Genomic DNA, 26,739 nt, shown 5'->3' with positions numbered 1-26,739 from the left:
TCCCTGTGGTTGTTCTGGGGAAGATTTAGTTGTATCCTACCTGATATTCTGGCTTCCAACATCATCCATTATAGCTCCATAATCCACCTACTTATCTAAACTTTTAAAAGCTGTTTAATATTTAAGCTTATGCCTCCTCTTAGAGGCATGAGTTGAGTAGCAATTATGTGAAGACTCAACCCTTTGTCTTCAGGTTACCTCTTTAAAGTCATAAGTTGCCCCCTAGATCTTCATCTTAGAGCATCAAGTCAAAGAATTCTCTCTCCCAGCAGCACTTTTTATTGATTCCAGACATTATGTCTCCAAATGAGTCCCCAGTTCTCTTCTTCTTAGTCTGTCTTTACACACTAAGCCCAGCACCATACGTCCTGCCTGTCCAGGGAGCAAAGTAGGACTGTCAGCTCCCAGACCCATCGGCCCGACAACCGAGGGGCCACACCACAGGGAGCTGCCTGCAGGGAAGGCCAGGGCACTTGAAAGATCTGGTCCTCTGAAGACTTGCTCCAAGTCTGAACTCAACCTCCTCTGGGAAGTTTTCTTCAACCTTTCTAGGCAGAAGGAATGAAGTGACTATAATCACCTGGCTAGATGTCTGCTGCCTCCCTGCATACTGCAATCCTCAAGGACACTATTAGCCAGGTCTGTGCCTCAAAGCACAGAGTAAGTGCTCAAGTGAATGGAGTGCTCAGGTGGATGGGGCAGCTAAACCAAGCTCTTCTGCCCACTTCCGCCACCTACAAGCCTGGGAAGAACTCCCTGCGATGAGGCTCCATTGGCTTGGTATGGATATTCCAGAGCACCCTATCCCCTCTAACGGGCTCTATCACTTTGCCAGTCACACAGAGCAGTCCTGGTAAAATACAGGAGACAGAGACACACATGGGAGACTAGAACACTTCCAGACCCACTCTGATTAGAAGTAACCAACAACTGAAATCTCATCAACTGTTTACTGAGCTGTCTGTTCCATTAAACTGGTGTTTGAATCAATCGGGAGGTGTAGGCCAGACAGGTGTGTGCGCGCGCACACACACACACACTGTACAGCAAACACTGCCTGATGAAGACCAGACAGGCACGTGTGCGCACACACACACGCACATACACACGCGTGCGTGCACACACCTGTGCACACACACACACAGAGCGCAGCAAACACTGCTTGACGAAGACCAGACAGGCACGCACACGTGCGCGCCCGCACATACACACATGCACACACGCACACACACGCACACACATGCACACACGCACACACATGCGTGCACACACACTGTGCAGCAAACACTGCTTGACAAAGACTTCTGGCCTCATTCGGTGCTCTGTCAAAATATGCCTCTCCATCAATTCTCTCCAATGACAGGCAGGACCCGCTTGAGGCTACCAACTTATAAAACAGTTGTGTCCCAGAAGTTTACTTGCAAAACAGCCACTGAGAACTTAAGCTGAAGAGGGAGAAGACTGTACTGGAGTGGAGCCCCTAACAGCTCACGTGGGTCTGGAGGTGACAGTCCTGCTTTACCACAGAGTAGTAAAGGGTTTGTCACTCAGGCAAGGACAGAGATATTAAAGGTTACAAAGACCCTTATGGGTCGTGGAGGAAAAGAAGTGCCACTTTCCCAGGAGAGCCCCACCTAGTCCCCATACTAACAAAACTGTAGTGCTACCTATGCTCCTCTCCCCTGCTCTTCCCAAACTCACGTTCCCAATAAACCCCAAGTCCAGGTGAGGACCCAGCGACCCTGGGAACACCTCCTATCCTCGATCAGAAGGACATGTAAATGCTGGTGTCCACCCAGTGCGGTGCAGTGCCTTGCGGGCAGACAGTGCTCAACAAATGTGCAAAGAACAAACCTATTCTTCCTGACCTTTTCCGTATGTTTCACTGTCTATGTGTCTTTGCTCTGTTTTTGCCAATCTATGCCCAATTGGGAACTAATTATGTGACAAGAGGTGTGTGTATATAAATCCCAGCAGCAAAAGTGCTGAATGTGGAGAGATGTGGCAATTATTCCTAATGAAGAGAAGGAAGGGAAGCCGAGAACACCATGGACTTAAAACTCCCAAACTCAGAAGGATCTGAGGAGTTTAAAGTGCCCCCTTTTGCTGCACTCAGAAGGGACCTCCTGTGGGCTGGCATGTGATTCTGCCACCAAGACACTGACACAGAGTCTCTGGGAGGGGGCAGGGGCAGCAGAAGCAGCTCACAGCCTTGTCATCGGGACATGTTGAGGTGGGAACACAGGCCAGAGGAAAGAGCTGGGAGGATTCAGCCACCTGTCCAGGACTGACCCGTGTGACGGAGCCACCTCGGAAGCCAGAGCAACAGACAGGTCTGCCAGCTGACTCCCCAGTTGTGCACTGTGGGCCCTGGAGACCCCCATGAAGGGCCTGGGCTGCGGGTAAAGCACATGGTTCTCAATGCAGACTCCCCCCATAAGCAAGCCCACCAAGTGGCCCTGAAAATAATCTTGCCTCTTCGGGCATCAAGGCTCCTTCTGCACCCTCTGAGGAAACAAAAATCAAGTGCATGACAACAGAGTAACAAGTAAAAGTACTACGTAAAAGGGAAGAAGAGGGGTGGGTAAAGACAGGAGGGGGAGCCACACCTACCCTTCTCCAGCCCATAGTGGTCCTGCAGCATCACTGGGGGGTTGCGGGGGGAGGGGGGTGTTCTTCAGCAGTTATCTCTCCATCATACCTCCTCTCCCAGAATATCAATCAGGAACAATTCCTACCCCACCCACCAGAGCCCACCCCTCGCCCTCCAGCCACCACATCCCACGTCCCCAGGATCATACCCACAGTCCACCCAGCAGATGGTGCCTTGTCCTTTCACTGCCTGGGCTACAGTAGACAATAACTTGAGGTGACTTTCAGCTGCAGCTTCTGTAAAATAAATAAATAAATAAACATCTGTGCCCAAGCAACGCTGCCCCCACCCCTGCCATCTTGCCCCGGGCAAGGAAGGACAGAGGCCAGCCCTAGAGGCGAGGTTCTGAGCACCAGCAACAATGCATCCCTGTGGGCAATGGTTCTAACTGAGGACCATCCAGCTCTTCTCAGAAGGCCCTGCTTCCACCCTCAGACACAGAACCCGTCACCCCTCCTTCAGGCCACGCCTCACCCCTCACTCTGCCAAGTCTCTCTGGTAGATCCTCAGCTCCCTGTAGAATCTCTGACTCATGACCTTTCTGAGGCACATTTTGAAAATTCTATAACTGAACAATTACAACTCTATAACTAAGCAGGAGATGAGCCTGCTGGTTCCACGCTTGCCTGTCCTGGTGCCCAACCTGGGGACTGACAAGGGCTGGGACCAGACCCTCATTCACCTGTGTGTCACACACCCATCGAGGGCCTCCATACAGCGGAGTGACTAAACGAGGTTTACCTGCGACTCGGGTCTGACGGACCAACGCTAAATGGACCCAAGTCACTCTCACAGCCTGCTTCCCCAGCCTGGCAGTACCCCGGGGAAGGGGGGGGTGGTCAGCAGCAGGACCATGGACTATGCCTCAGGGCCAGGCGGCGTGAACATGAGAAAGGAAGAGGTGTTGGGGCAGAGCCCCTGGAAAGTACGGTAGGAGGGGAGGCTCTTAAACCTGGAGCCCCTGTGGCCAGGATCGCCACGCCACCAGCCCCTCGCGCTCCACTGCATGGCGGCTGTGGCCGGGCTGTCGCGTTCCCGCATTGTCCCTGTCAGCTAGCTCCCTGGAAAGGGCCCCCATGCAGACACCATGGGGACAGCAGGCTGCCGCCCTCACCCACCAGAAACTGCATGATATGTTCTAAAGCCAAGCAGAAATGATATCTGAATTATTTGCCTCCTCAGATCTCCTTTTCTAGTGTGGATAATGGAAGCTGTTTGTGAACACAAAGCCTGCTGAGCCTTTTATGCAGTGAACAGAAAACATCCTTCAAGAGCCCTGCACAGAGCCACCCGCAGAGGCCCTCCCTGGAACCCCCAGGTCAGGGGGGGGCGCGGCCGAGGTGGGAAAGGTCGTCCTCACCCTTCAGACTGGGATCGGGAGGCAGGGGAGGGAAACTTGAGTAGAGCACATGAAGCCCCCTCCCTGAGCCTGCCTTTCAGCCATGGAAAGGGAGGCACTGGTTGGGATGAGGAGGGGAAAAAAGCTGGTAACCACATTGCTCCTAAAGCCATGGGAGGTCCCCAGTGTCAGGACAGGCCTGGGCAGGAGGCCGGAAGGTAAAGTCACCACCGGGGTCCAAGCCCAGAGATCCAAACCAGGGAGGAGCCAGGTGCACGGGGCTGCTGAGAGCCCCACTGCCAAGAGGCAGGGACAGAGGTTGGGCTAGGGCAGAAGAGAAAACAAGAGCGCTCCCAGCCCCTCAAGCCCTGGGCTAGACACCTCACCTTCCCACTCTCTACTCTCCACATCCGTTCCTGGTGGCTGAGCCTCCCGTCACTGCAGACTTTGCACATTCTTCCTGCCTCCAGCAGAGGAGGCCAGGCAAAGGGGACAGAGGGACCCACCCTAGCGTCCACCGCCTGGTGGACCTCAGGCCAGGCAGCTCCAATTTCCTCGTTCATAAACTGGACATCACCTGACGACCTGCACTGCCTCCCTCACGGAAAGGCAGCAAATCAGAGCGTGTCTCAGAAGTTCCTTGCAGAGCCCTTCTAAGTAGGTGAGCTTATGTGAAGCGGTGTGCCCGGGAAAGACAGTGAAAAAAGTGAACACCCACGTGTTCCTGGGTGGGGCTGATGACCCCCCAGCTCCAGGGGCACTCAAGGATGTTGAGATACACTTGTACAGGGCCCTGGAGCCCAGGCCTCAGGAGCGACTCTTACTGTCTCCCGCCTCAGTTTCCCCCTATTCCCAACAGAAAAACAACGCCTGGGAGTGTGTGCCAGGCCCTCAGAAGGGCAAGGATCAGCACGTGCCAGGTGTGTGGAGGACGCAGGCCTCAGGATGGACACGTGTCCAGAAGACCCATCAGCACCACCACCTCCCTGCCCCCGCCCCGGGCTGGGTGTTGAGGATGAGCTGCTGGAAGAGCTGTGCTGGAACTGGCCATACCTACTGGCTACTGCTTCTCTGGGGCACAGGAAACTTGGCATCCTTGAGGGCAGCAAGAACACTTAACTCTGCTGGAACAGCGTCAAGTCAGATGTTCGAAGTCGCAGCCAAGAGCTGAGCAAACCTCTCCGTCTGTGATGCCCTCTCCAGCCTCAAGGTCAGAAGAAGCAAACCACTATTCCCACCCCACACTCAGTCTCTTGCTCTGACCCCAGAGCGAGACAGACTGGGGCCAGGCAAGGCCAGGACTGCCAGCCTGGGTGTGTGCCCCCAAGCCTGGGCCAATCCAGCTGGAGACAGGCTGGCCCAGTCAGTCAATTAATCCACAGCTCCGGCGAAGCGTGGCCCTGGCGGGGCTGGCCTGCTGTCCAGCAGCCAGAGAGTACACCCCTGGTGGTCACTGTCCTCTGGCCTCCTTCACTCACATGTCCTCTCCCTCCTGAGGCACTGAGGGACTCCAGAGGGCTTTTCCTAAGAAACCCTGGTAAAAACTAAAACAACCTCTTAGGGATCCAAAGCAGCAGCACTAATGCCCCTTTGTCAGGACCCTCAGTGGGCAGTTTTTAGTCCTGGGGTCTCTGCCTCCCACCTCTGCCCCGGCTCCTTCCTTTCCATCCCACTGCATCCCTGACCACGGCCCCAAGGTCAGGAGAGGTACTCACCAGATTTGGAGTAAAGCACCAGTACATTATTCCGGGTCCTGAGAAGTTTTTTCAAGTCCTTGGGGTCAGAGATTCTGTCAATGAGTGAGGAGAACTTTGCGGAAGACAGCCACGTCGGCAGGGCCACCTGGGGATCAAGGAGCCAAGGACCATGAGTCCTGAGTCCCGGTGGACCCGAGGACAAGAAGCACCCCCAGATGTGCTGCCCCTAGACACGAATGACTGGGGAGGGATAAGGTACACCCCTCCTCTCAACCCGACACCTGCCTTTTGCCTCACCCCCTCTCCAAATCCCAGGCAGTGCTACTGGTAAAGAAGCTGCATGCCAATGCAGGAGACCTGGGTTCCATCCCTGGGTTGGGAAGATCCCCTGGAGGAGGGCATGGCAACCCATTCTAGTATTCTTGCCTGGAGAATCCTATGGGCAGAGGAGCCTGGAGCACCACAGTCCATAGGGTCACAAAGAGTGGGACACAACTGAAAGTACTTAGTTAGCACTCACGCACATACTCTCCAAATAGTTCCCCTCCCACAGGGACTCTTCCAGCCCACTCCCAGTCACCAGCTTACCCTTCTTCTTCATGCACTTTTTTATGAGGCCATATGGACTACATGGGTGCATAAGCATGCTGCATGGACGTTCCTGCCACCCTTTCAATCAAGACTTCTCTGGGAGGTCAAGGTCTGTACCCTACCCTGTCCTCAAACGTCACACTGTGGAGCAATGTGAAAAGTCCATCCCGCCTAGAAGCACCAAAGCCCCAAATCCACAGAGAAGTATGATCACCTCTTAACGTGATCCCATTCAGGATGGGAATGAATGGTGGGTGAGGGGTTTCTCACTTCCCCCACTGAGCCAATGGTCTCAGGAGACCAGCCAACAAGAAACAAGTCAATTCTCCCACAGAAAACCCTGAACACCTTGGGCCCTGGAAGTACCAGGCATTGCTGCAGGCATGAAAGGTGGGCTGAAAGCAGGAGCAGGAAGGGGAGGCTGCTAAATGTCTGAACAAAGCTGTGACCCAGCAGAGCCCCTCACCCAGCCCACATAGCTGGCCAACAGCCCCCTGCATAGCCAGCAAAGAATACCACGGTTAACACCTGGAGAGACGGAATAAGAAATGCTCTGCCAGGAGACTCCAGGCAGAGGTGGGAAGAAGTACAGACAAACTGAACCTTGAAATCACCCATCTCCTCTCAACCCCTACCCCTTAGCACCTTCCCTTCCCTTTTCCAGAATGTTGCTAACCTAATCCCCCCACGAGGGTTATGGAGGAATGTGGTAATGAGGAGGCAACTATAGATTATCCAATGTGTGTGATCTTATAGATCAGTTAGTTTGACCAAAGTTGCATAGCTAATAAGAAGCAGGACCAGCATCTGAACCCCCGTCTCTCTATATGACCCCAGGTCCTCTTAGGCCACTGCCTCTTTGTAGCCAGAAGTCTTGCATTGAGTCTGAGCTTCACTCAATAGATAAGATGCCCAGGCAACATCACTCAACCTTCCATAGACTTAGTGCTTCGCATCTGATGTGGAGATAATGATACCTCCCCTCGTGGGACAGCTGTGAGGATGAAAGGGGGTAACTTATCGAATATGCCTTATAAATCATACAGCACTCTAACAGTATCAGTTACTGTAATGTATAATATAAATTTCCATCTCAGCAGAGTAGAAGACAGAAATGTGGCCATATTATAGTGTTTCTAAATATAATCTGCCATTGGATGCAACTTAACCTTCTCCACAGAGTAAAACCATCAGGAGTTGTCCAGGAATGATTTTTCCTTTATTCTGCCCTGGCAGGATGTGCACAAAGCCTGAGGACCCCCTGCCTTCATACAGCAACCTTGAGAGTGCAACAAAAAGTCCAGTCCACCTTATTATTACATGTTATTCCAGAAAGGTCCATAACAAAATGCACATGGTTAAAGGAAAAAAAGAAAAGAATTTGTTAGAAAAACATGTTGATGCTGCTGTTTTTAATCCTCAAATAACCTGGGTAGTCAATAGAAACAACTGCCCTTGCCCAGTGCCTCAGGACTCTGACCCGCAGATCAGTCCTCCTGAGAGGCACCTGAATTTCTGGACTGGAGGGTCAGGAAAGGGGGAGAGAGGGTGGGCCCTATGCCCACCTGCCCAGGCAGCGCAGCAGCGTGCAGCTAGGCCAAGCGACAGCAAAGTGTCTACAGCAGAAACCACAAGAGCACCAAGTCTCAAGGCTTATCCACAGCTTCCTTCCTAGAAAGCCCAGTGAATCCCTCAGGTCATCTAACGGTTATATTCTAACCAGCTACTCTCAGAGTACACAAACCAACAAAGCCTCTACCCCAGAGTTCACCCTCAAACAGCAGAGAGGTTCAGGTCTACCAGAAATACACTGAGGCTGGGGCTTAAACGCAGCACTGTCTGCGGCCAGCCTGGTTAAGAACTCTTTATGGAGGGTCCATCTCCTCCTCATCTTGCCCCATCCCTACTCCACTCCCTAAACTAGGAGCACCTACCCCTTGAAAACCCTTAGGAAGTGTTTGTCCAACACAATAAACATGACACACACACGACTGCCATACTCTTGACCTTTGCAGAGGTCCTCTGCTGGGAGCGCGTTATGAGGCGAGTCTGTGACAGCTCCTGGGAGACCCAGAGGGACCACAGAAGCCAGACAGACCCAGGGCAGTCAGGGAGGGTCTGGGCTGGAGAGTGGTAGGAGAGAGCCGGTGGGGCCAGTCCAGGGTGGGTGGTGTGGGACCTTGAAAGCCTGGCTCAAAAGGCCCATCTGGCTGTGATCTCAGACTGGACAGTCGCCAGAAGGCTGGAGGTGAAGGGACTCCCCGGGTGGCTCCCCAAGTAAAGAGAAATGGTTCAATCCAAGAGGTTCGAGAGAAAAACAACAGAACTCAATGATTATTCATCTGTAAGAAGGGAGGAAGAGGAGAAGCTAAAACGACCCAAAGATTGTGTGCTCAGAAATGGAACAAGAACCAAAATCGCAAGAATGGAAAAGTAGAGGAGGCTTTTGTCTCTGTTGAGGAAGGTGATAATAAGCTTAGGCACAGATATGTGGACCAGACACCCCACCGAGGTATCCTCCAGACTGGACGGTGAGACTCAACGAAGTCTCAGAGGTCAGGGTCCAGAGGGAGAAGTAAGGAGGAGGAGAAGGAGGAGGACCAGGAGAAAGGTCAGGAAGTGCCACATCAACGCAGACCAGGGAGGAGACACAGGCGAAGGCCAGGCCAAGTGCAGGGGGAGGCAGGCTGCAGAGAGACGCACCCCATGCAGGAGGGGTACAGGCAGCCGCAGGGTGGGGCAGAGGGCGGGCTGTCTCCACTGAAGGTGGGGAGCCGTGTGGACGTTTGTGGGCACAGGAGAGGCAGGATCTGCTAGGAGAGGATCTGAAATATAGGGAACAGAGGAAAATAGTCGGGACAGGTAGATCCAGGGGAAATCAGGGGACTTGGTGTGCAAAGAGCTAAGATGCTCGCTTGAATATCTCTGAGAAGAGGGTAAGAGGCCCCTTATATGGCCTCAGACAGACCCTCACCTTAGCAAGCAACCACAGGGACAGGAGGGAGCACGGCCCTTTCCTCCCTCCTCTAAACCCAAGGGGACTCTCCTCCAGCCACTTAGCATTCTCCTTTCTCCTCCGCTTCAGTCTACCTTAACCTTTCCAGCATGCATTCTCCTTCCCTCCCTAAATATGCAGCTCCAGTGAGCCCTGGATAGCCCTGCCAAGAGCCTTCCTGCAGACTTCATAAGTCACAACCCACAAACCTTGATAACAATAACTACGGCAACAATAATAATGTTAATGATGCACAAACTCTGTTTTGTCAAGCCCTCGGAGCGGGGGACAGGGCAACGTGTGAGAAGGAAGCCAGCTACCTTCCGAGCCAGCCATGGAGCTGTTCCTGGGTTTGGCAGGCAGGCAGGCTCTTTACGTCCTAAGTCTTTCACTTTGGAGGAAGAAGAGAAAAAAATCCCCTTCTGTTGCCTGTGCAAACTCCTTCTGACTTTCCCCCAATAATTGCTTTCTTTCTGCTCACCAGCCCCAGCCTTCACAGTATTTCCATCAGGGCTGAACTACCCCACTGACTGGGCTGAGACCCATAAATCTTCCCCTGGGTGCAGGGCAGAACACACCTGGGAAGGACATTCTCTTCTTCTACTGCTGGGAAACACGGGCCCCAAAACCAGGTCCCGCTTGCATCAGAGAGCCAGTGCCCCCCATCAGAGTACTGGTCCCTAAACCCCCCAACCCTGTCACAGCACAACACCCCTCTGAGAACACCAGGCCCCAGCATCAGAGAAGCAGCCCCCTCCACTCGAGCCCCTCCCCTCATCAGAGGATAAGGCACCCTACAGAGCCCAGCAGCCACTCAGGGTGCCCGACACAGCCCTCACCCCCACCCTCTACTGCAGCTGGAGGCAATGGGGTCGAGGACGCTGGCTTCTCCCCTCACCTTCCAAACAGGCATCTGCCTGTTTTAGGGCCTGCTGGACACAGGGGCCTCCAGCCGAGAAGCTCACTCTCTTCCCTCTGCGGTCTCACCACCCCACAGACACATGGGAAGAGCACTGCGTCTGGAGTCAGACAAACCTGGGCTCAAATCCAGGCACCGTCATTTACAGCAGGATGACATGAGGGGTTATGAGTGTCATCTCCCTACCTATAACGAGGAGAAGATAATACTGACACCTGCCTTGCAGTGTTGGCTGAGGATCAAACAAGGGGTTTAAACTACAAGGAGAACCTAACGTTATGCTTGGCACACAGCACAGAAGCATCGTAATTATCTGTATTAGTGCTATTAGTTCGACAAATCACAGACAGAGCAAGGACAACAGGAGACCCAGCACCACCTTTTCCTCTCCAGGGCCCTGCCTGCAAGCAGGCAGGACAGCACGTCCAAGCAGGAAGAAATGTGCACGTACACAAATCTAGCGTCCGCACCTAGAATAACCACCCGTCTGCACAGCGAACCAGACCCACAGGCCACACAGCACATGGAGGATGGTGCTTCCCGGTTTTGTGCCCACCTGCCCCTCTGGGACAAGTGGGCACTAGCCTCGTCCTACAGATGAAGAAACTGAAGCTCAGAGAGGTTAACTGACTTACCAAGGTCACACAGTAGATCAGGTCACAGAGTTCGGGCCTCCCAGGTCCTGGCCAGAGGTAGTGGCTTACCTCTACCCCACAAGCTCCCTAGACTCACAGCACCCCAAGTGGACCCTTCCCAGAAGCACCTCCTTCCTGCAGCTGGGGGAAATCAAATCAGCCAGGATAAGCCAAAATCTTTCAGAATGGGCAAGGAGGGTCCCAGCAGGGATTTACACCAACTCTCTACTTCCTGCAAGCCCAGAACAGCTGCTGTCAGCCACCCTTCTCAGGACCCTGGGGCTGTCAGCCCAGATCTGTGGTTCATCAGAGGTGTGTGCAGGGTCTGGGCTCCCTTCTGCCTCCTCTCATTCTAACACACCTCATTCACAACTTCCTTTCTCTTCACTTAACCTCACCCACCATCACCACCAGGCTAGACAGAGAGTCATGCAATTCTGGAAAATAACAGGAGATCAGTCCTTGCCACATTACACTCTCAGCTTTAAAAAGCTCCGGATCTCTGAGGTACGTGCCAGCACCCTCACATTCTCCATAGCCCAGGATGCTGTCTGTTGTTATAGATTCACTATTCAATGCAGATCATGAAGCCAGAGGTATTCAATTATGTAAAAGTGACTTGCTAAAGAAAGAAGAGTTGAGGACAGAAATTTAACATTTAGGAAAAAAGGTGGAGGTGGGACTTGACCTTCTTTTTGCTCTGTCACCTGAAAAAAAGATAGCCTTCTTATGTTTGGAGCTGTGAAAAAACTGGTTTAATTTAGTGTAGCCCACATCTTACTCAAAATAGTTTTGAAATGTCAGAATCTAAGTCTAGACTCTTAGGAAGCTGGTGGTAAAGGGATCCAGGAATAAGGTTAAAAACAGATGACCTGAACCCCAGGTCAGAGAACCCCATCTGGCTGAGTATTTGAGAGCTAGAGGTTTGGTAGAAAGAGTCAGAGACCCACGTTTTGTGCTGGTTTTGATATTTACTGACTGTGTGACTTTGGACAAGCCATGCCTCCTCCTCTCTGTCTTTCTCTGTAAAATGAAGGGGTTGAAGTGATTTCCAAAGTCCTTTACAATTATGATATTCTTCAAACCTCGTCTAGTGACCACTACCAGAGAAGTACAGTGAGGTAATTACACCTCATGAAGAAACTGCTGAGTTGCCTTGGGCATGTGGCCACCCACATTAAAAGTCAAACCTTTCAGTCTTCCCTGCATCAAGTGTGGCCCTGTGGCTAAATTCCAGTCCCTGGAATGTAAACCGAAGTGTTATGCAGCAACTTTTAGGAAGTGTCCCTAATAGTCTACGAATTTTCTTAGTCCCTTCCTCCTTTCTGCTCCCTAGAATCTAGAAAGATGGCTGGAACTTAAGCAGCCACCTTGAGACAATGAGGTGGAAGGACTTGCTAAAGATGTAGAGTTATCAAAATAGAAAGCACCTGGGACTCTGATACCACAGAGGAATGTATTGGCCATGGAACACCCCTTTCCAGACTTCTATGTGAATGGAATAAAGAATTTCTTTGAGGCACTATCATTCCGGGTTTTCTGGCACACATGCAAATAGATTTTGAGTGCCTGCTGAAACAAAAGCTTTAACTAGAAAGAAATATTAACAACTACTCCAGTTGGGATATTTCAAAGCATCTAAAGCATCAAATCATGCATTATACTTTAGATCAACTGCTACAAGGAAGGAGACAGACTACCAAGGGTTTGATTTACTGCGTTCCTCCTAATTACTCGAGTTTCACTGTGCCTATTCCCATCCCAAGTATCTTGGTCACCTGGTGATGGCTACCCACAAATGAAAGAAAAACTAATAACTCTTCAGGTTCCCCACAACCTCAGCCCTTTACTATTAATAGTAAGGAGACCAACAGGCCAGGACATCCCTCAGAGTTAAGCTGGGTTGGTTGGTTTCCAGATAGAAGACTCCTTTAAACATTCCTCCATGCCGTCTCCAACCTCCAGAGCCAAGTACTCAAAATCTCCTGAGGCTGCTCAGCTCATTGGACTCTGGAAGGTTGCAGAAACTAAATATGTTAATGCACAGAAGTCCATGTCCTACCATTTCATCTTGGATGGCTCCAGTCATTAGAAAGTTCAAATCCCTCCCCCTCCCAAGCCATTCTGCCAGCCTACCACACTCTGAAGACAGCAAACACATTCCCTCTTAGGATTCTGTAGGTGAAATTCCCCAATTCTTCATGTGCCCCTAAGCCCCTCAATGTCCTGAATGGTCTGCCCCAGACACACCCATGCTCCCAGCTCCCAGAGCTATCCCAAGGCCAGGAGTGGGGTGGCAGAGCCTGAAGGGAGTAACGTGCCATATTACACTATAATTTACTTTGGGAAATAAATATCTATGCTTTCATAATTCAAAATACAGGAAATTAATCTCAACACAAACCTTGATTTTTGGATCACGGTTTTAAAAAAAGTTGAGAAACACCATTAGTGAATCTCTTAAAATATGACACCCGACTGTCATATAGTGCTGGCAAAGACTTAAGCCAGTACAATTCTTTTGAAAAGCTATTTGGCACAATTAATCAAGTACCTTAAAAGCATTTCTGCTCCTCCACGTGGTAATTCCACTTTTGGGAATGTGTCCCAAGGAAATTCACAGAGATTCTGACACATGTATGACTCATTCATTCCTACTCAAGAGTCAGAAATTGTAAACAACTTAAATATCCAACATCGGGGGAAACTTTTCTTAGAGTAAACCACTTGACAGGATGAAACAGGCATTTAATTGATGTTTTCAAAGACTGTACAGTGAAAAGATATTTGTTTTAATATTAAGTTTTTAAAACAGAATTTAAAATGTACATGGTATGATTACAACTATACAGCCAATTATGCTAAGAAAATGACCGGAAGAAAAAGAAATTCACCAAAGTAAGCCTTTGTCCTTGAATAGATTTTATTCTTCTCCTTTGTGTATTTTTATAACCATAATAGGCATGCCCGATACAAATACTTTTTTAAAATTACCATCATTTGGCTACCATCATGGAAACAATTAACAATCTCCAAGTATTTCTCCACTACAAGAAAATGTAACTTTATAGTTGAGAAATCTGGCAGAAACCTCAACTAAGGGACCAGTGTTAACACCACCAAGAATAAGTCAAATGAACATATGTTTCCTGATAGAAGGCACAGAAGGAAGGGAAATATCATCCAAAACAAAACTGAGGGACATTCTTCAAAAATGCCAAAGTCCCAAAAGACAAAGACTGAGAAAGTGGCCCAGATTAAAGGAGATTAAAGAGACATGACAATTAATTCAAATTCAACATGGGATTCTGGATCAAGTCCTGAGCCAAGTACTACATTCCTGATTTTGAATATTGTACTCTGGTTATATAAGAGAATGTCCTTGCCTCTTAGGAAACAATAAAGTATTTATGGGACAAAGGAGAATTGTGTCTGTAAACTTTATATATGCAGAGGGAGAGTATGATAAATGTGATAAAATGTTAATATCTGTGGAATCGGGTGAAAGGAAAATGGAAATCCTTTATACTCTTCTTGCAGCTCTTCTCTAAGCCTATCTCAAAATTAGAGTTAGGGAAAAAACACCTAAAATAAGCCGGGAAAAAAAAAAAAAGAGAGATTCCCAGATGCCCAGAATACAACCAAATACTGCCCCCCGTCTTTCACAGGCCTCCTGATACCCTCGACCATCCATCCAGTGTTCACTGGCACTTTCCCAAGTGAGAGGGGTGCTTATCTTCCCCTCTTCACTTTGAGCGGACTGACTGCTGCAGGCTCCTCTGTTCACCTGACAGTGTGGAGTTTTTTAATAAGAACTATTACACAGAATCCGCAGAGAACTCTGCATGCAACGCATGCCGAGAATGGCTCTGACGAGAGAGAAAAAGAGGGCGAGAGAGAGAAATGTTCATTTTTAAATATAGGTAATTTATGCTCCTTAAATGGACAAATTGTAAGCATCTGTCACCAATCACCATGGCTAAATATCCTCTTCACAAGGAGCTAAGGCCTGACCTCAAACCAAGTTTGAAGATTTCACCACTGATATTTCCCAGTGTTCAAAAGTCCACCACCCAGCAGCCTTTGAAATAAAAATGAACACTGCCTGGATGGCACGTGCATGTGCGTGTGTGTGCGTGTGGCAGAAAGACAGAGCCTGGCCCTTGGAATGTGGACCCCTGACTAGCTGCAGCTGAGGAGCTAAATGTGCTTAAGAAAGAGAGTGAAACTGGAAAGCACTCAGTTGGGATGGAACCCAACCCGAGAGAGGACTCTTTAATCCTGAGAGGACTCTTTAGTCCCAACACCGAGGGCCTGGGGATGAGGCCATGATCATCGCAAGAGCTGTGAGTTTAGAGTGCTCATGTGTGCCCAGGAGCCAGCAAAACTGCTCACATGACTGTCCAGCTCATTCTCTTGGCAAGTGAATTAAGTAGATACTTTCATTATACCTAGTCTATAAATAAGGGAGTCAAGACGAAGAGTTAGAAACTTGCTCAACATTACCCGGCAAGTAGGTAAAAAAGCTCTAACTCGGACCCAAGGTGAAGTGGAAAGACCAAGAGCCACGCACATCTCACCACTTGCTCCCATGAATGAAAAGCCAAGGTATGTCTTATATTTTGCTTCCTTTAAAAACCACACCTTTGATGTGGGCTCCACAGTTTTCCCACCCATTTTCCATGGCACAAACGTGGCTGTCAACAAGGGACAATTCGGAGGCAGGACGACTGATCCAAGAGCTTATAAAAACAGGTTTTTTTATCCTGAAATTGCAACTGCAGTGCATTTAACCAGGACTTAAGTCCCTAAAGCTTTTAATGTTGTGGAAAACCTCTTTAAGAGCCAAGAGGGCTCTGGGCTGCTGCCAGCCTGGTGTGCCAGGCCTGCTAACGAGGAAGAGTTGGGGGAGGAAGCAGAGAAGCAGGCAGCAGGGCCCGAGGAAGAGCAGGTGAATTCCCACTCCGGAAACCCAACCCTGTCTCAAAGCTCCATTAATTGAAAAGAAAATAACAATTCAAGGGCTCATGACCCATGAGATACATCTGTGCTTTGACATACAGTATCTCATTCAATCCCCTAAAGCTGAGAGGTGAAATCAGTATTTTCTATCCCTCAGGCCTTAACCCAAGAGCAGAGTTATAAAATAGCTTCAGTGGGTTACCACCAGCTTTTCTTTAAATAAGAGTATGAAGGAAACATCAGTGTGTACATTGGTAGCAAGACTGTGTATTCAGTGAAAAATCTGCATCTGTTATGTTCATATATAGATATATGTACTTGGTTATAAATGTAAAATGCAAAACTGTTCTTGCAGGAATTGCAGTAAAAATGTTTGAAAACCTGCTGTAAACAATCTGTGTGGGAGGTGTACCATCCCTACTTTAGAGATGTGAAAACTGAGGTTCAAAGAAGTAAAGGCACTCAACTTAGGTGACGCCTAAAACAGCAGAACCGGGACTCAGAGGTCTTGTAGGCACAGATCACAAGCTCTTGTCTTTGCCTGTCAACGCACACACTTCCCACTGGTGTCCGTCAAGCTCTCTCCCCTCCCCAGAGCTGCACCCAAACAAGACCCGAGAGGCCAGCAAGTCGGCTTCCCCTTCCAATCTAGCTACTGAGCGCAACCAACTGGAAAGAGCTTCAAGGACAGCAGGAGCCATCCCTTCTCTGCTACCTGTTGTGCACAATTCCCTCACTGCCCACAGAAAAAAGCAAAAACAGCACGTGCTCCAGCCAAGTGAGTCTCACAATGTCGCTGGTGTATGTGGCTTTTATCACGGGCAGAAGTTGTGTCATGCCACTCGGCCCAAAGAGGCAACCTTGGCTGGCAAGATATTGGCCACCACGTAAAATTAATGTTAGCTTGTAAATGTCACTGGTTTGTAGCTGCACAATAGCAGTAAGTAAAAGCTTTCTGGAAAGACAGCTTCCTGGGCCTCACCCTTGAAGAAAATCATCTCGTAGACCTGAAGAGCCCAAGAATCCATTTTTACACATACCTCTTTAAGGTGGTCAGAGTCACAGCTGGGTTGGAAGACCACTAACCCATCTTTCAAAAACCTCCTCTCTGGACCCCATACCACTCCCCACTCCTTCACAGCCAGAATTTTCCACCTCCCTCCTTCCCTTCTGAGCAGTCCTTAGCATCCTCAGATCTGCCCCCCGCCACCAAAGAGGCTCCTGGCGGAGGTTCGGCAATGACCTCCATGCGGACGACCCTACAGGTACCTCCACTTCTCCTTTCGCTCAGCCCTGGCAGAACACACTTGGTCTCCCTTCCACCTCTCCCACAACCCTTACTGTCTTCTTTGTAAATCCACTGCCACCATCCTGTAAATGCAGCAGTTCCCCCAGGCTCACTCAGTCCATCTTCTCTACCTGCCCTACACCGTCCCCTGGGGCACCCCACCTGAGCCGCACCCCAAATTAACAGCCCCACCCAGACCTCCCTTCCGAGTGCCACAACCTCACATTCTGCTCGCTCCATGGCTCTTCAACAGGGAGCCAGTATAATTTTCAAATTTAAAAACCCAATTTTCATGCAAAGATTGAGCATATTTCAAAGTGTTATTAATTAAATAAGGGGCCCACTAAAATGACAAAGCTAGGTCAAAAGAGGATGTAAGAAAGAAAAAAAAAAAGTTAATAAAAATATTTTGTTAAAGAAGTTACAGGGAATTCCCTGGTGGTCCAGGGGTTAGGACTCCACACTTCCACTATTGGGGGCACTAAGATCCTGTAAGTTGTGCGGCGCAGCCAAATTTTTTTTAAAAAGATGTTATAAGAAACTTACACGTGGTCGATGAAAAAAGGTATGATATGATTGCTAAATGAGATAACAAGCCAGTTAATATCCTGAAGAATCTCTCTTCCCTACCTAACAGAAATCATTTGCATCCTTTCTAAGTTTACAGAGTATGGATTCTAAGGAATAAAAAACATAGTGACAATCCCTAAAGCACCGGATGCCCCTGAGGTGGGCTTCCTAGACAATGCTCCAGTGTGACATTAGAAAGTCATAAAATCATATTTAATGTCTAAGTTTTGGGATAATTTTTCTTACACCGGGGTCTGTGAATGTGGATGGGATCTTTATTTTCACTAATTTCACTGAAATAAATAAACTGCATCTTTATTTTCACTAATTTCACTGAAATTTAGTCCTCCCTTTATTATGAATGTAGGTAACCAATTACAGTAGCACTGACAATGTCCATAACTTTGTCACCAATAGAAATCATATCTTCTCAGCACAAGAGGGTTATTGCAGTTATCTATGCTCACCATTACTTACAATTTACAGAAATTATCAAATCTGTCACTAGATCTTCCTACATGATGCATTAAAAAAAATACATACTACTTTGTCACGATTTGTTAAAATATTTTGATAACTATTTCAATACCACTGGTTTCTTCTATAATCCTATGCATTCTGTTTTATACATTTAAAAACATTTTTTTGAGAAAGGGTCCATAAGTCTTCAGAGAGGCCTTTTCTGACACCCTGCAATAGGGTAGGGATTCTTGTTACACATGCTCTAACCACTCTATCTCCCTCCTTCCAGCACTTCCTACTTGAATTAAATAATAAATTAGTGGCCTCTCACCAGGCAATGGGGGGAAGGGATGGTATCCATCCTTTTTATCAGTTTGTCCCCAATGCTTTGGCACAGTATGTCTGGCTCATAACAGAGTCTCATGAGGTATCTGTTAAAAACAAAAAAAGAAAGATCTGTGGAATGAATGAACATGATATATGTAACATGCACATGGTGGTTCATGTTCCTTTGAAATAAGGAGCATGTACAACACCCTGCCCAGGACCCAGCCAGGTCAGACTCCTTGGTGAGAGCAAACCTGCTTGTTCCTCAGGAGCCTGCCCTACTTGGCCCTAGAGCAGAGCTTTCCAGCCAAGCCCACGACTTGGCTCAGAAGCTATATCACCCTTAAGTTTAAGCCCCAGCGTAAGCCCTCGACCTCGATCTCCATTAATACCTTCCAAGACAAGGATTAAAGGATCTGCTCACGAATTAAAGACATCTGCTCATGCCAAGGGGCTAGAGGAACGGTGGGATTCTTTGCGGTGATGGATGCTTACTCCTGCCCCGGCCAGCAGTGAGGAGCAGGAAACCCTGAAGCCGGGCACAGGCTCATCACCAGGCCATGTGTGCACAGAGCACACATCCAAGCTGGGGGCTCAGTATGACCTCAGGGAATAAAAAGATGCAAAAAGGCTATTCCAACTCCACATCTCCACCCCTCACCACATAACTGCAAAGCTAATTATTTAGAAGTGATTGTAAACTGGTGAATGGAATGAGGCCCTGATGGACGTAGGTGGTCAGAGGGGACAGTTACCTAGAGCCCAGCAGGGAGGGTGATGAGAAGGGTGAGGAGGATGGTCAGTGAGAGCCTGGCTGTGGCCCCGCCTCCCAGATTCAGGCCATTAGGAAGCTAAAGAGCAAGAATCATGGATACCCCGGGTAAATGGCTGGTGCTGCTATTTCAGAAAATAGCACCTGCGAAGGAGGCTGCTCAGTCAGGTGACCCATTGATCTGTCTATGCCCTCGCCTTCCAGGCCATGCCCATCACTGGTCTGTCTCTCCCCACTCTGTCAACTTACCTCTACATAGGGAGGGTAAGGGGGTAATAGGACTCAACCAGCTTATCTCACCCAGCTCGTGTGGGACGCAGAACTACACAGACCTGAAATACACCGAAATACTTTGCAAGCCCTCTACAAGGTACCAGGTGTTTTATAATTCTCATCGACAGGTCAAATGGGAAGCCAGAGACTCAGGTTAGTGCTGCAGGATGGGCGAGGCACAGTGCTCCTTCCCTCTCCCACCACGACGCCAGGTGTGGGGGAAACGAAAGGAGGGCAAGAAAACCATCGACGTCCGGTAATGCAGGAGAACTTAGGCTCTCCTACATCCTGGGGGTCACTCTCTGGTCCACTGTCAGCCTCCAAAACCTACTACAACCACCAAGGGAAACACAGGAGCCTCACAGAACAAAACCACAAAGCTGGGGCAAACCCTCCAGGGAGGCAGTGTGGTTGGTATCTCCAGTCTCAAGAGAGGATCCACTTTCAGGAAAAAGGGGAAAAGCAGAGTGCTTAAACTCTTAGCCCCTCTGGGCACACACACCCACACCCCCCACCCATCCAGAGGCTCTGAAGGGCCCAGTGCAGAGGGGCAAGGAGCCATCAGGACCTCGGCTCCAAGGACCCATGATGGCAAGAATCCAAGAATCCCATGGTACAGCCCCCTACCCACAGCTCACAGCCTCCACTCACAGGCCCTCTGGCCCTTCACTGGCTACCAGGCACCCCTTCTCCAACCACCTGAGGTGCCTGCCCGTTCCTATTTATTGGGCGTGCCCAAGTGCCATGCACTGTGCTGGGTGCTCCCTGTATTATTTCTGATCCTTTCAACTCTGCACAATGGGTATTATTACCACTGCTGACAAACAAGAAAATAGGCAGGGCCCAAGGTCACACAGCTCCAGAGTGTGGCAAAAAGCCCATGTTCTTTCCGTAACATCACCCTGAACCTCATCTTGTAGATAACAGAGAAGAAAGTAAGAGGAAGAAAGTGTTGTTTTGGGAAAATTAATCTAGTCTCTCCCACTCCAACCCAACCCTCCACTGTGACCTCACTGTTCTTGTTATTAAAAAGGGCAACTTTCATTATGTCTCTCCATTGCCTACAGATTTGAGTTCTGAAAGCTCTGCCAGGCATCTAATTTTTTTTTACTGGATTCACTTTTCCAGTCTTATTTCCCCAGCCCCAGACTCAAATCCTTCCATCCATCCAGCCTGGTCCATTGTTCCTCATTGCCTACATTTCTGTCTTGGACTCCCTGCCTGCAACACTGATTCCTTCCAGCAAACACGGACCAGGGTGACTGCATGTCAAGTCTGGGCGAGGTGCCAGCACACAGAGGATCCCCACTGCCACAGAGGTCAGGGTCTGCCCTCCTTGTGAGGCATAAGCCGGGGCCCTTCTCTGGTCACTGGGTGCCCCAGAGGCTGACCCTGGACAGAATCCACAGGACCCTGTTTGCCGCTCCTAAGGCACCTGACCATTCCCCCAACTCATGTGCCAGTTCTTTTTTAACACTTCCTCTGTAAAGTGCTTATTTCTGTGGGAAAAGTGCACTCCAGGTTCCAAGCAGCTTTATAATTGGCAATTAGGCCCCCAGGCCAGCCCACAAGAGCCTATTAAATATATAATGGTGTAGAACCTAAATACGTATACATTAAAAGCTCTGCAGGAGAGACCAGGCAAACATCTCCTGTTCCCTGCACCTCCGCCCCCTGTCCCACCAGGTTCTGAGCTTCACGCCACCCTCAGGGGCAGAGGCCTGGGCAGGGCGTGGGTGGAAGGAAGCAGGTGGGAGTTGGATGACATAGATGGAGTGGGAAGAATGCCCATCTGTAATTCAGGAGCCTGGCTCTCACACCCACCTTATCTTTACAAACGAGGTGGCCTCACGTGGTGAGTCCCTTCTCTCTCAAAGCCTCATTTTTCTCTTATAAAATCAGAGAATTTTGAGTTAGGTCAATAGTTCTCAGACTTCTGAAGCTCACAGAGTAGCAGGATATATTTTAAAATATAATTTAAATAATTTTTAAAAATATATTTTAAATATGTTTAAAATATATTATGCATATAACATACAAATTTGAGTTTAGATTTTTATCAATCGAAGGCTTTTTTAAAAAAAATCACAATACAGTATCACTGCTTTCATTTTTCCCAAAAGGACACTCTAAGCCACTCCCCGAGCACCCTCTCAATATGGACACCATAGCAGAGAAATTAAGTTTTTAAACTGGAAATACTTGGAATCATGAAAAAAAAGAAAAAAGAAAAAATTTACCATTGTTACTTTTCCCATTTGTCTATGAACCTGTGAAAAGGTCATCACAGCCCAGCTCTGGGCCTCAGCCTGACACTGAGACCCTCGAGCACGGTGAGGTCATGTCCTCCCAAGTTCTGGATGGAGACTACAGGACAGTCAGCGCAGATGGCCTGAGGAAGGGCTGACTGCAGGGACAGCATGAAGGGCCAGGCAGCCGAGGGGGTGGGGGACAGGACAGCCTGGCCCCCCCAGCTGCAGGCCCCAGGCAGAGATACCCAGCCTGAAAGGGCTGGGACCAACTTGTCCAAGTGTTGACTGCAGCTCTTTCCACGTCATAGTGTTGGAACACTGGGAGTCTCCAAAGAGACATTTTTTTTTTAAGTTCCTTTACTAACTTCTGATTAAAAGCTGATGCACATTCATATAGTAAACTTGGGAAATATTAAAAAAGCATAAATGAAGAAGTAAACAAAACTCACCCACAACTCCACCTTCCAGAGCAATCACTGTTGACATCTGGATGTTCGGCTAATCCCTCACTTCTGTAGCTATCTTCAGCCACCCTGGGATTCCGTTTTGTATCCCACTTTTCCCCTAATTATCATACACAAGTACTTTTCATGTCCTTAGATAGTCCTCATAAGCATTATAAAATATTTTGAAAATAAATCCAGCATTCTAACAAATACATATATCCTTTATAAACATCACTTTCCATGGTATGGAAAGGGCTACAAGTAATTTAAACATGTTGCTATTGTTAAGCATGTAAGCCACTTTCATATTTTTGCTGCTGTAAAAAATATGATGTGTGTACACCCCTGTCCATGAATCTCTGTAGACCCCTTCACACTTCTTTGAGTCTCTTGGGTCATAGCCCAGTGCCCTGCACATATCAGCTCTCAGTAAATACTGAGTGAACAAAGAAACCCAATCAACTCCCAGGAGCTGGGGAACCCTTATCACATGGACACAGTTTATATTTACAGAGGCCCATCCTGGTGTCCAGGCATCCTCAGTGGCTCAGTGGTAAAGAATCTGCCTACAGTGCAGGAGCCGAAGGAGACATGGGTTCGATCCCTGGGTTGGGAAGATCCCCTGGAGGAAGGCACAGCAACCCGCTCCCGTAATCTTGCCTGGAGAATCCCATGGACAGAGGAGCCTGGCAGGCTACAGTCCATGGGGTCGCAAAGACTTGGACACAACTGAAGCAACTTAGCATAGCAAGGCCCCGTGGTGTCCACTCACCACTTGCCACTGGCTCTACACCTCAGTCTCACACCTGCTAAGCCAATCTTGGGCCTGGGGAAAGGAGAAAATGCCAATTCCTTGCTGATGACTCCCAGGTTCTAGTGCTCTCAGCAAACCTACCCACTCTCCACACCTCCCAGTGGAGGGCATCAGCAGATCTCAACTACCTAGATGACTCCCACACTCACTCCTGACAGCTCAGCTCACCCCTCAGGAAAGTCACGGCTGACCTTCCCTCTAAATTAATGTACAGCTCTCCTTCAGTACTGCTCCCAGAACTTCGAATATGGGTACTCACTCTTCTGTCTTTATTTGCCCACAGGACTGACTTCCCTGCCCAACTCAGGGCAACACCAGAGGGCAGAAACAATGTGTGTTTTGCCCTCCATCTCAAATCCAACCCAGAGCCAGCCAATAAATGAATGTTTGCTGAATGAAACTTCTTTCTGGTCAGAGTCCCAAGTCTTTCATTTTCACAGGAGGGAAAAGGAAGGGGAAGTAGAAAGTAGACCTTCTAAAACAGACTGAGTTCAAACACCTTTCCGGGGTGGCACTGGAGATGGCCTCCTCTGCACAGTCCAGCAGCCCTGCCTGGCCCAGAGACGGCCCAGGCCAGCTGGCTGAGGGAACAGAATGCAGAGTATCAAACAAACCTAAACAAGCCTGGGGAAGTGACACTGCCCCATTCCAGCCCCGTTTCTAAGAGGGAGAAACAGACCTAGAGGGGCAGAGAGCTTCCTTTTCCACTCACTTTCAGACAACCAGAAACCACTGGGCCACTCCTCACTGGTGATCCCAGGGCAGAGTATTGAGAGATGGAAATGTTTAAAACAACTCAATCCACACTACATTTTTTCTCCTCACCCGTTGTCCAGCATCCTTGCCACACACCACCCTCCCCCGCAAAAAAACCCTGGAAAATCCAGCTTGGAAAGAGTGCCAGCAGCAGGAGTCTCTTTTCAGGAACTTCAGGAAAAGAAGGAGCCAAAACTGTCCTAGAATAAGGGAGACCAGAAACTACAGAAACACCAAGGCCAAACCCTGGTCCCTGGGGTGCTGTGGACACACCCATTCCGACCTCTCTCAGCAATGCCCTGGGGAACACTCTCCACCCCCAACCCCTAGAGTAGCAAACTGCTCCGAAGATCCCACACTCCCATAACCCTGGCCCGTCCCTCCTCCCTCTTGTAGGGTTTCGAAATTTACAGAGCTTCCTCCTCCAATTTGTCATCCGATCATCCTGGCAACCTTGCGGGGGGTGAGGGGTGGGGTGGTATCTAAAGCGTCCCCATTTCACGGATGAGGAGACTAAGTCACCTACATTAAACGATAGGCCGCATCACAAGTCAGAAAGTGGCTGAGGTTCCAGCAAGCCTCGGTTGGGTAATGGAGCAGAACTCCCCGCCCCGGCGACACCACCCGGCCCAGCCAAGTCTGGCCAGCGGGGGCTGCGGGAGGGCAGGCCACACGGTGGCCGGCAATTTCCCGGCTGCCCAGGGCCAAAACCAAGAACTAGGTGGCCCTAAAACAAGGTTTCCGGCAGTGCAGGTGCCAAGCATCCCCTTCCTACCCCAAACTCACACAGGTGCAGGGCCCCGAGCCTGGGGCGCAGCGCCTCCGCAAGCCGCCGGCTTTCCGCCCTAGCCCGTGGCCGCCCCCTGACCTGCACCCCCATAAAGTCGTGTCCACCAAGCAAGCCCCCAGCCAACAATCGCCCAGCGCACCCGGGCTCCCCTACCCCGGGCTCCTTCCGACCTTTGAGCGCCTTAGCACTCCTCAGGGAGGGCAAGGCGACCACCCCGCCGCCTCCGGCACAGTCACCGGGTCCCCGCCCGTCCAGCACGCATGCCCCCACCCAGGCGCCCGGAGGCATCATCTCCCCGCAAGTCCCGGGAGCGCCGGGAGCAGGGAGCTTGGACCTGCACGCCGGGCGCACGTGCCGTCCCTGCCCGAACCCCAGCGCCACAGCCTCACCCAGACCGCCAGCAGCAGGAGCAGCCACGCCGGCACGACCCGCGCCATCCCTGCTGCCGCTGCCCCCAGCCGGCTCCGGTCCCCACTCGGGCTCCCGCGACCGCAGCTTCGCTGGGTGCCACCGCCGCCACCACTTCCCAACTGCTCCCCGCCTCCGAGTTCCCGGTGCCACGTCTGCCAAAGCATGCGCACCACGAAGAGCCGGCCCGGGAGAAGTGCGTGCTGGGAGTTGTAGTTTGCAGCACGGCTGAACTTGGCCCCCTGGCCAGGTAGAATCAAGAGCCTAGTGCAATGTGGTCAAGGTCAGAGTAAGGGAAGGCAGTTAACTTGGGGGCTTACTCTGTGCCTAGAACTTTAGAAAAAACATGTCCTTCGGCTCACAGAGAAAAGATTTATTTTCCCCACTTTGAGGATGAAGAGGTGGCCCAGAGAACTTAAGGAATTTGACCCAGATCACACAGCCTGCAAATGGCACAGTTCAGTGCAGCTTGAGGAGGGCCGAAAAGCCCTCATCCCTGCCTCCCACCTACTGTTCCTTTTTTTTCATTCAAGAAACTTCTATTGACCTGTTGGAAAACAATTTGACATTTCCTCAGAAAGTTGAAGACGGATTACCATATAACCAAATAACTACATTGCTGGACATATACCCCAAAGACTTGAAAACAGGCATCCAAACAGCTACTGTTACACAAATGTTCACAGCAGCATTATTCACAATAACCAAGAGGTGGAAACAACCCAGGTGTCAACTGAGAGATAAATGGATAAACAAAATGGGATATATTCATACAGTGGGATATTGTTCCATCATTAAAAGTAGTGAGCTACTGATACATGCTACAATGTGGATGAAGCTGGAAACTATTATGCTAAGAAATACACTAGACACAAAAGTACGCATACTGTATGATTACATTTTTATGAACCATCCAGAAACAGGCAAATTCAGAGGCCCAGAAAGTAGATTAGTGGTTTCCTGGGGCTGAGAGGAGGAGGGATTGGTGAATGACTGCTCACTGGGTGCAGGATCTCCTTTGGGGGTGATGAAGATGTTTTTAGGCAAGACATAAGTGATGGTTGCACAACCCTGTGAATGTACTAAATGCCACTGAATTGTACACTTTTAAATGGTTATTTTTATGTTTTGTGAATTTTATCTCAATAAAAAACCTTTATTGAACCCATTCATGTGCTAAAACATTCATGCATGGAATCAGTTATTCATTCAAGAATGTTTATTAAACACCTACTTTATTCTGAGGCTTGAGATGAACAAGGCTGTACAATCTAGGATGGATAGGTTATAGCTGAAAGAGCTTTTCATACTGTCTGGAGGTCCCAAGCTCAATGCCATCCTCACTTCTCAACAGGCCCATTCAACCCATCACCACGTCATGTCAATTCTACTGCCAAAATATTGGATTGGTCAAAAAGTCTGTTCAGGTTTTTCTATAAGATGTTACAGAAAAAATTCAAACAAACCTCTTGGCCAACCCAATATGTCTCTTCTGCCACCTCCCAAGTCCAAGTCACTGACATGTCTCACACCATGCAAGGGTAAGACTGCGCCTTCCGTTTGCCTGCTCCTTCCTCCCTATAACCCCTACAATACAGTTGTTAAGGTCAGTTGGATTTTGTTTGCCATTTCCTTGAAGCCCTCCAATGGTTTCCCATTGCCCATAAAATGAAATCCAAACACTTCCGCATGAGCTATGAGCCATGAATGGTCTGGGCCTGACCTCTAGACTTCATCTACTGTCTCTCCTCTATGTTGTCTACTTGGCTCCAGTTACACAACCATTATTT

At 49.3% G+C, this 26,739-nt stretch overlaps 1 protein-coding gene across 1 annotated transcript in view; it reads right to left on the bottom strand.

Annotated features, from left to right (window-relative positions):
• The window catches only part of PDIA5 (protein disulfide isomerase family A member 5), a 92,233-nt gene extending 67,141 nt beyond the window's left edge, over positions 1-25,092 (bottom strand). Inside the window, exons 1-3 of the mRNA XM_065942437.1 lie at positions 24,931-25,092; positions 5,708-5,834; positions 2,802-2,889 (exon numbers count right to left, since the gene is read on the bottom strand). Coding sequence (XP_065798509.1) covers positions 2,802-2,889; positions 5,708-5,834; positions 24,931-24,978 — 263 coding nt within the window. The 5' untranslated portion in view covers positions 24,979-25,092. The remainder of the gene's footprint in view (positions 1-2,801; positions 2,890-5,707; positions 5,835-24,930) is intronic.
• Between the last annotated feature and the right edge of the window lie 1,647 nt (positions 25,093-26,739).

Source organism: Muntiacus reevesi, chromosome 8 (genome assembly GCF_963930625.1).
Source record: "Muntiacus reevesi chromosome 8, mMunRee1.1, whole genome shotgun sequence".
Classification (NCBI taxonomy): domain Eukaryota; kingdom Metazoa; phylum Chordata; class Mammalia; order Artiodactyla; family Cervidae; genus Muntiacus; species Muntiacus reevesi.
This window is presented reverse-complemented; position numbering and strand designations above follow the sequence as displayed.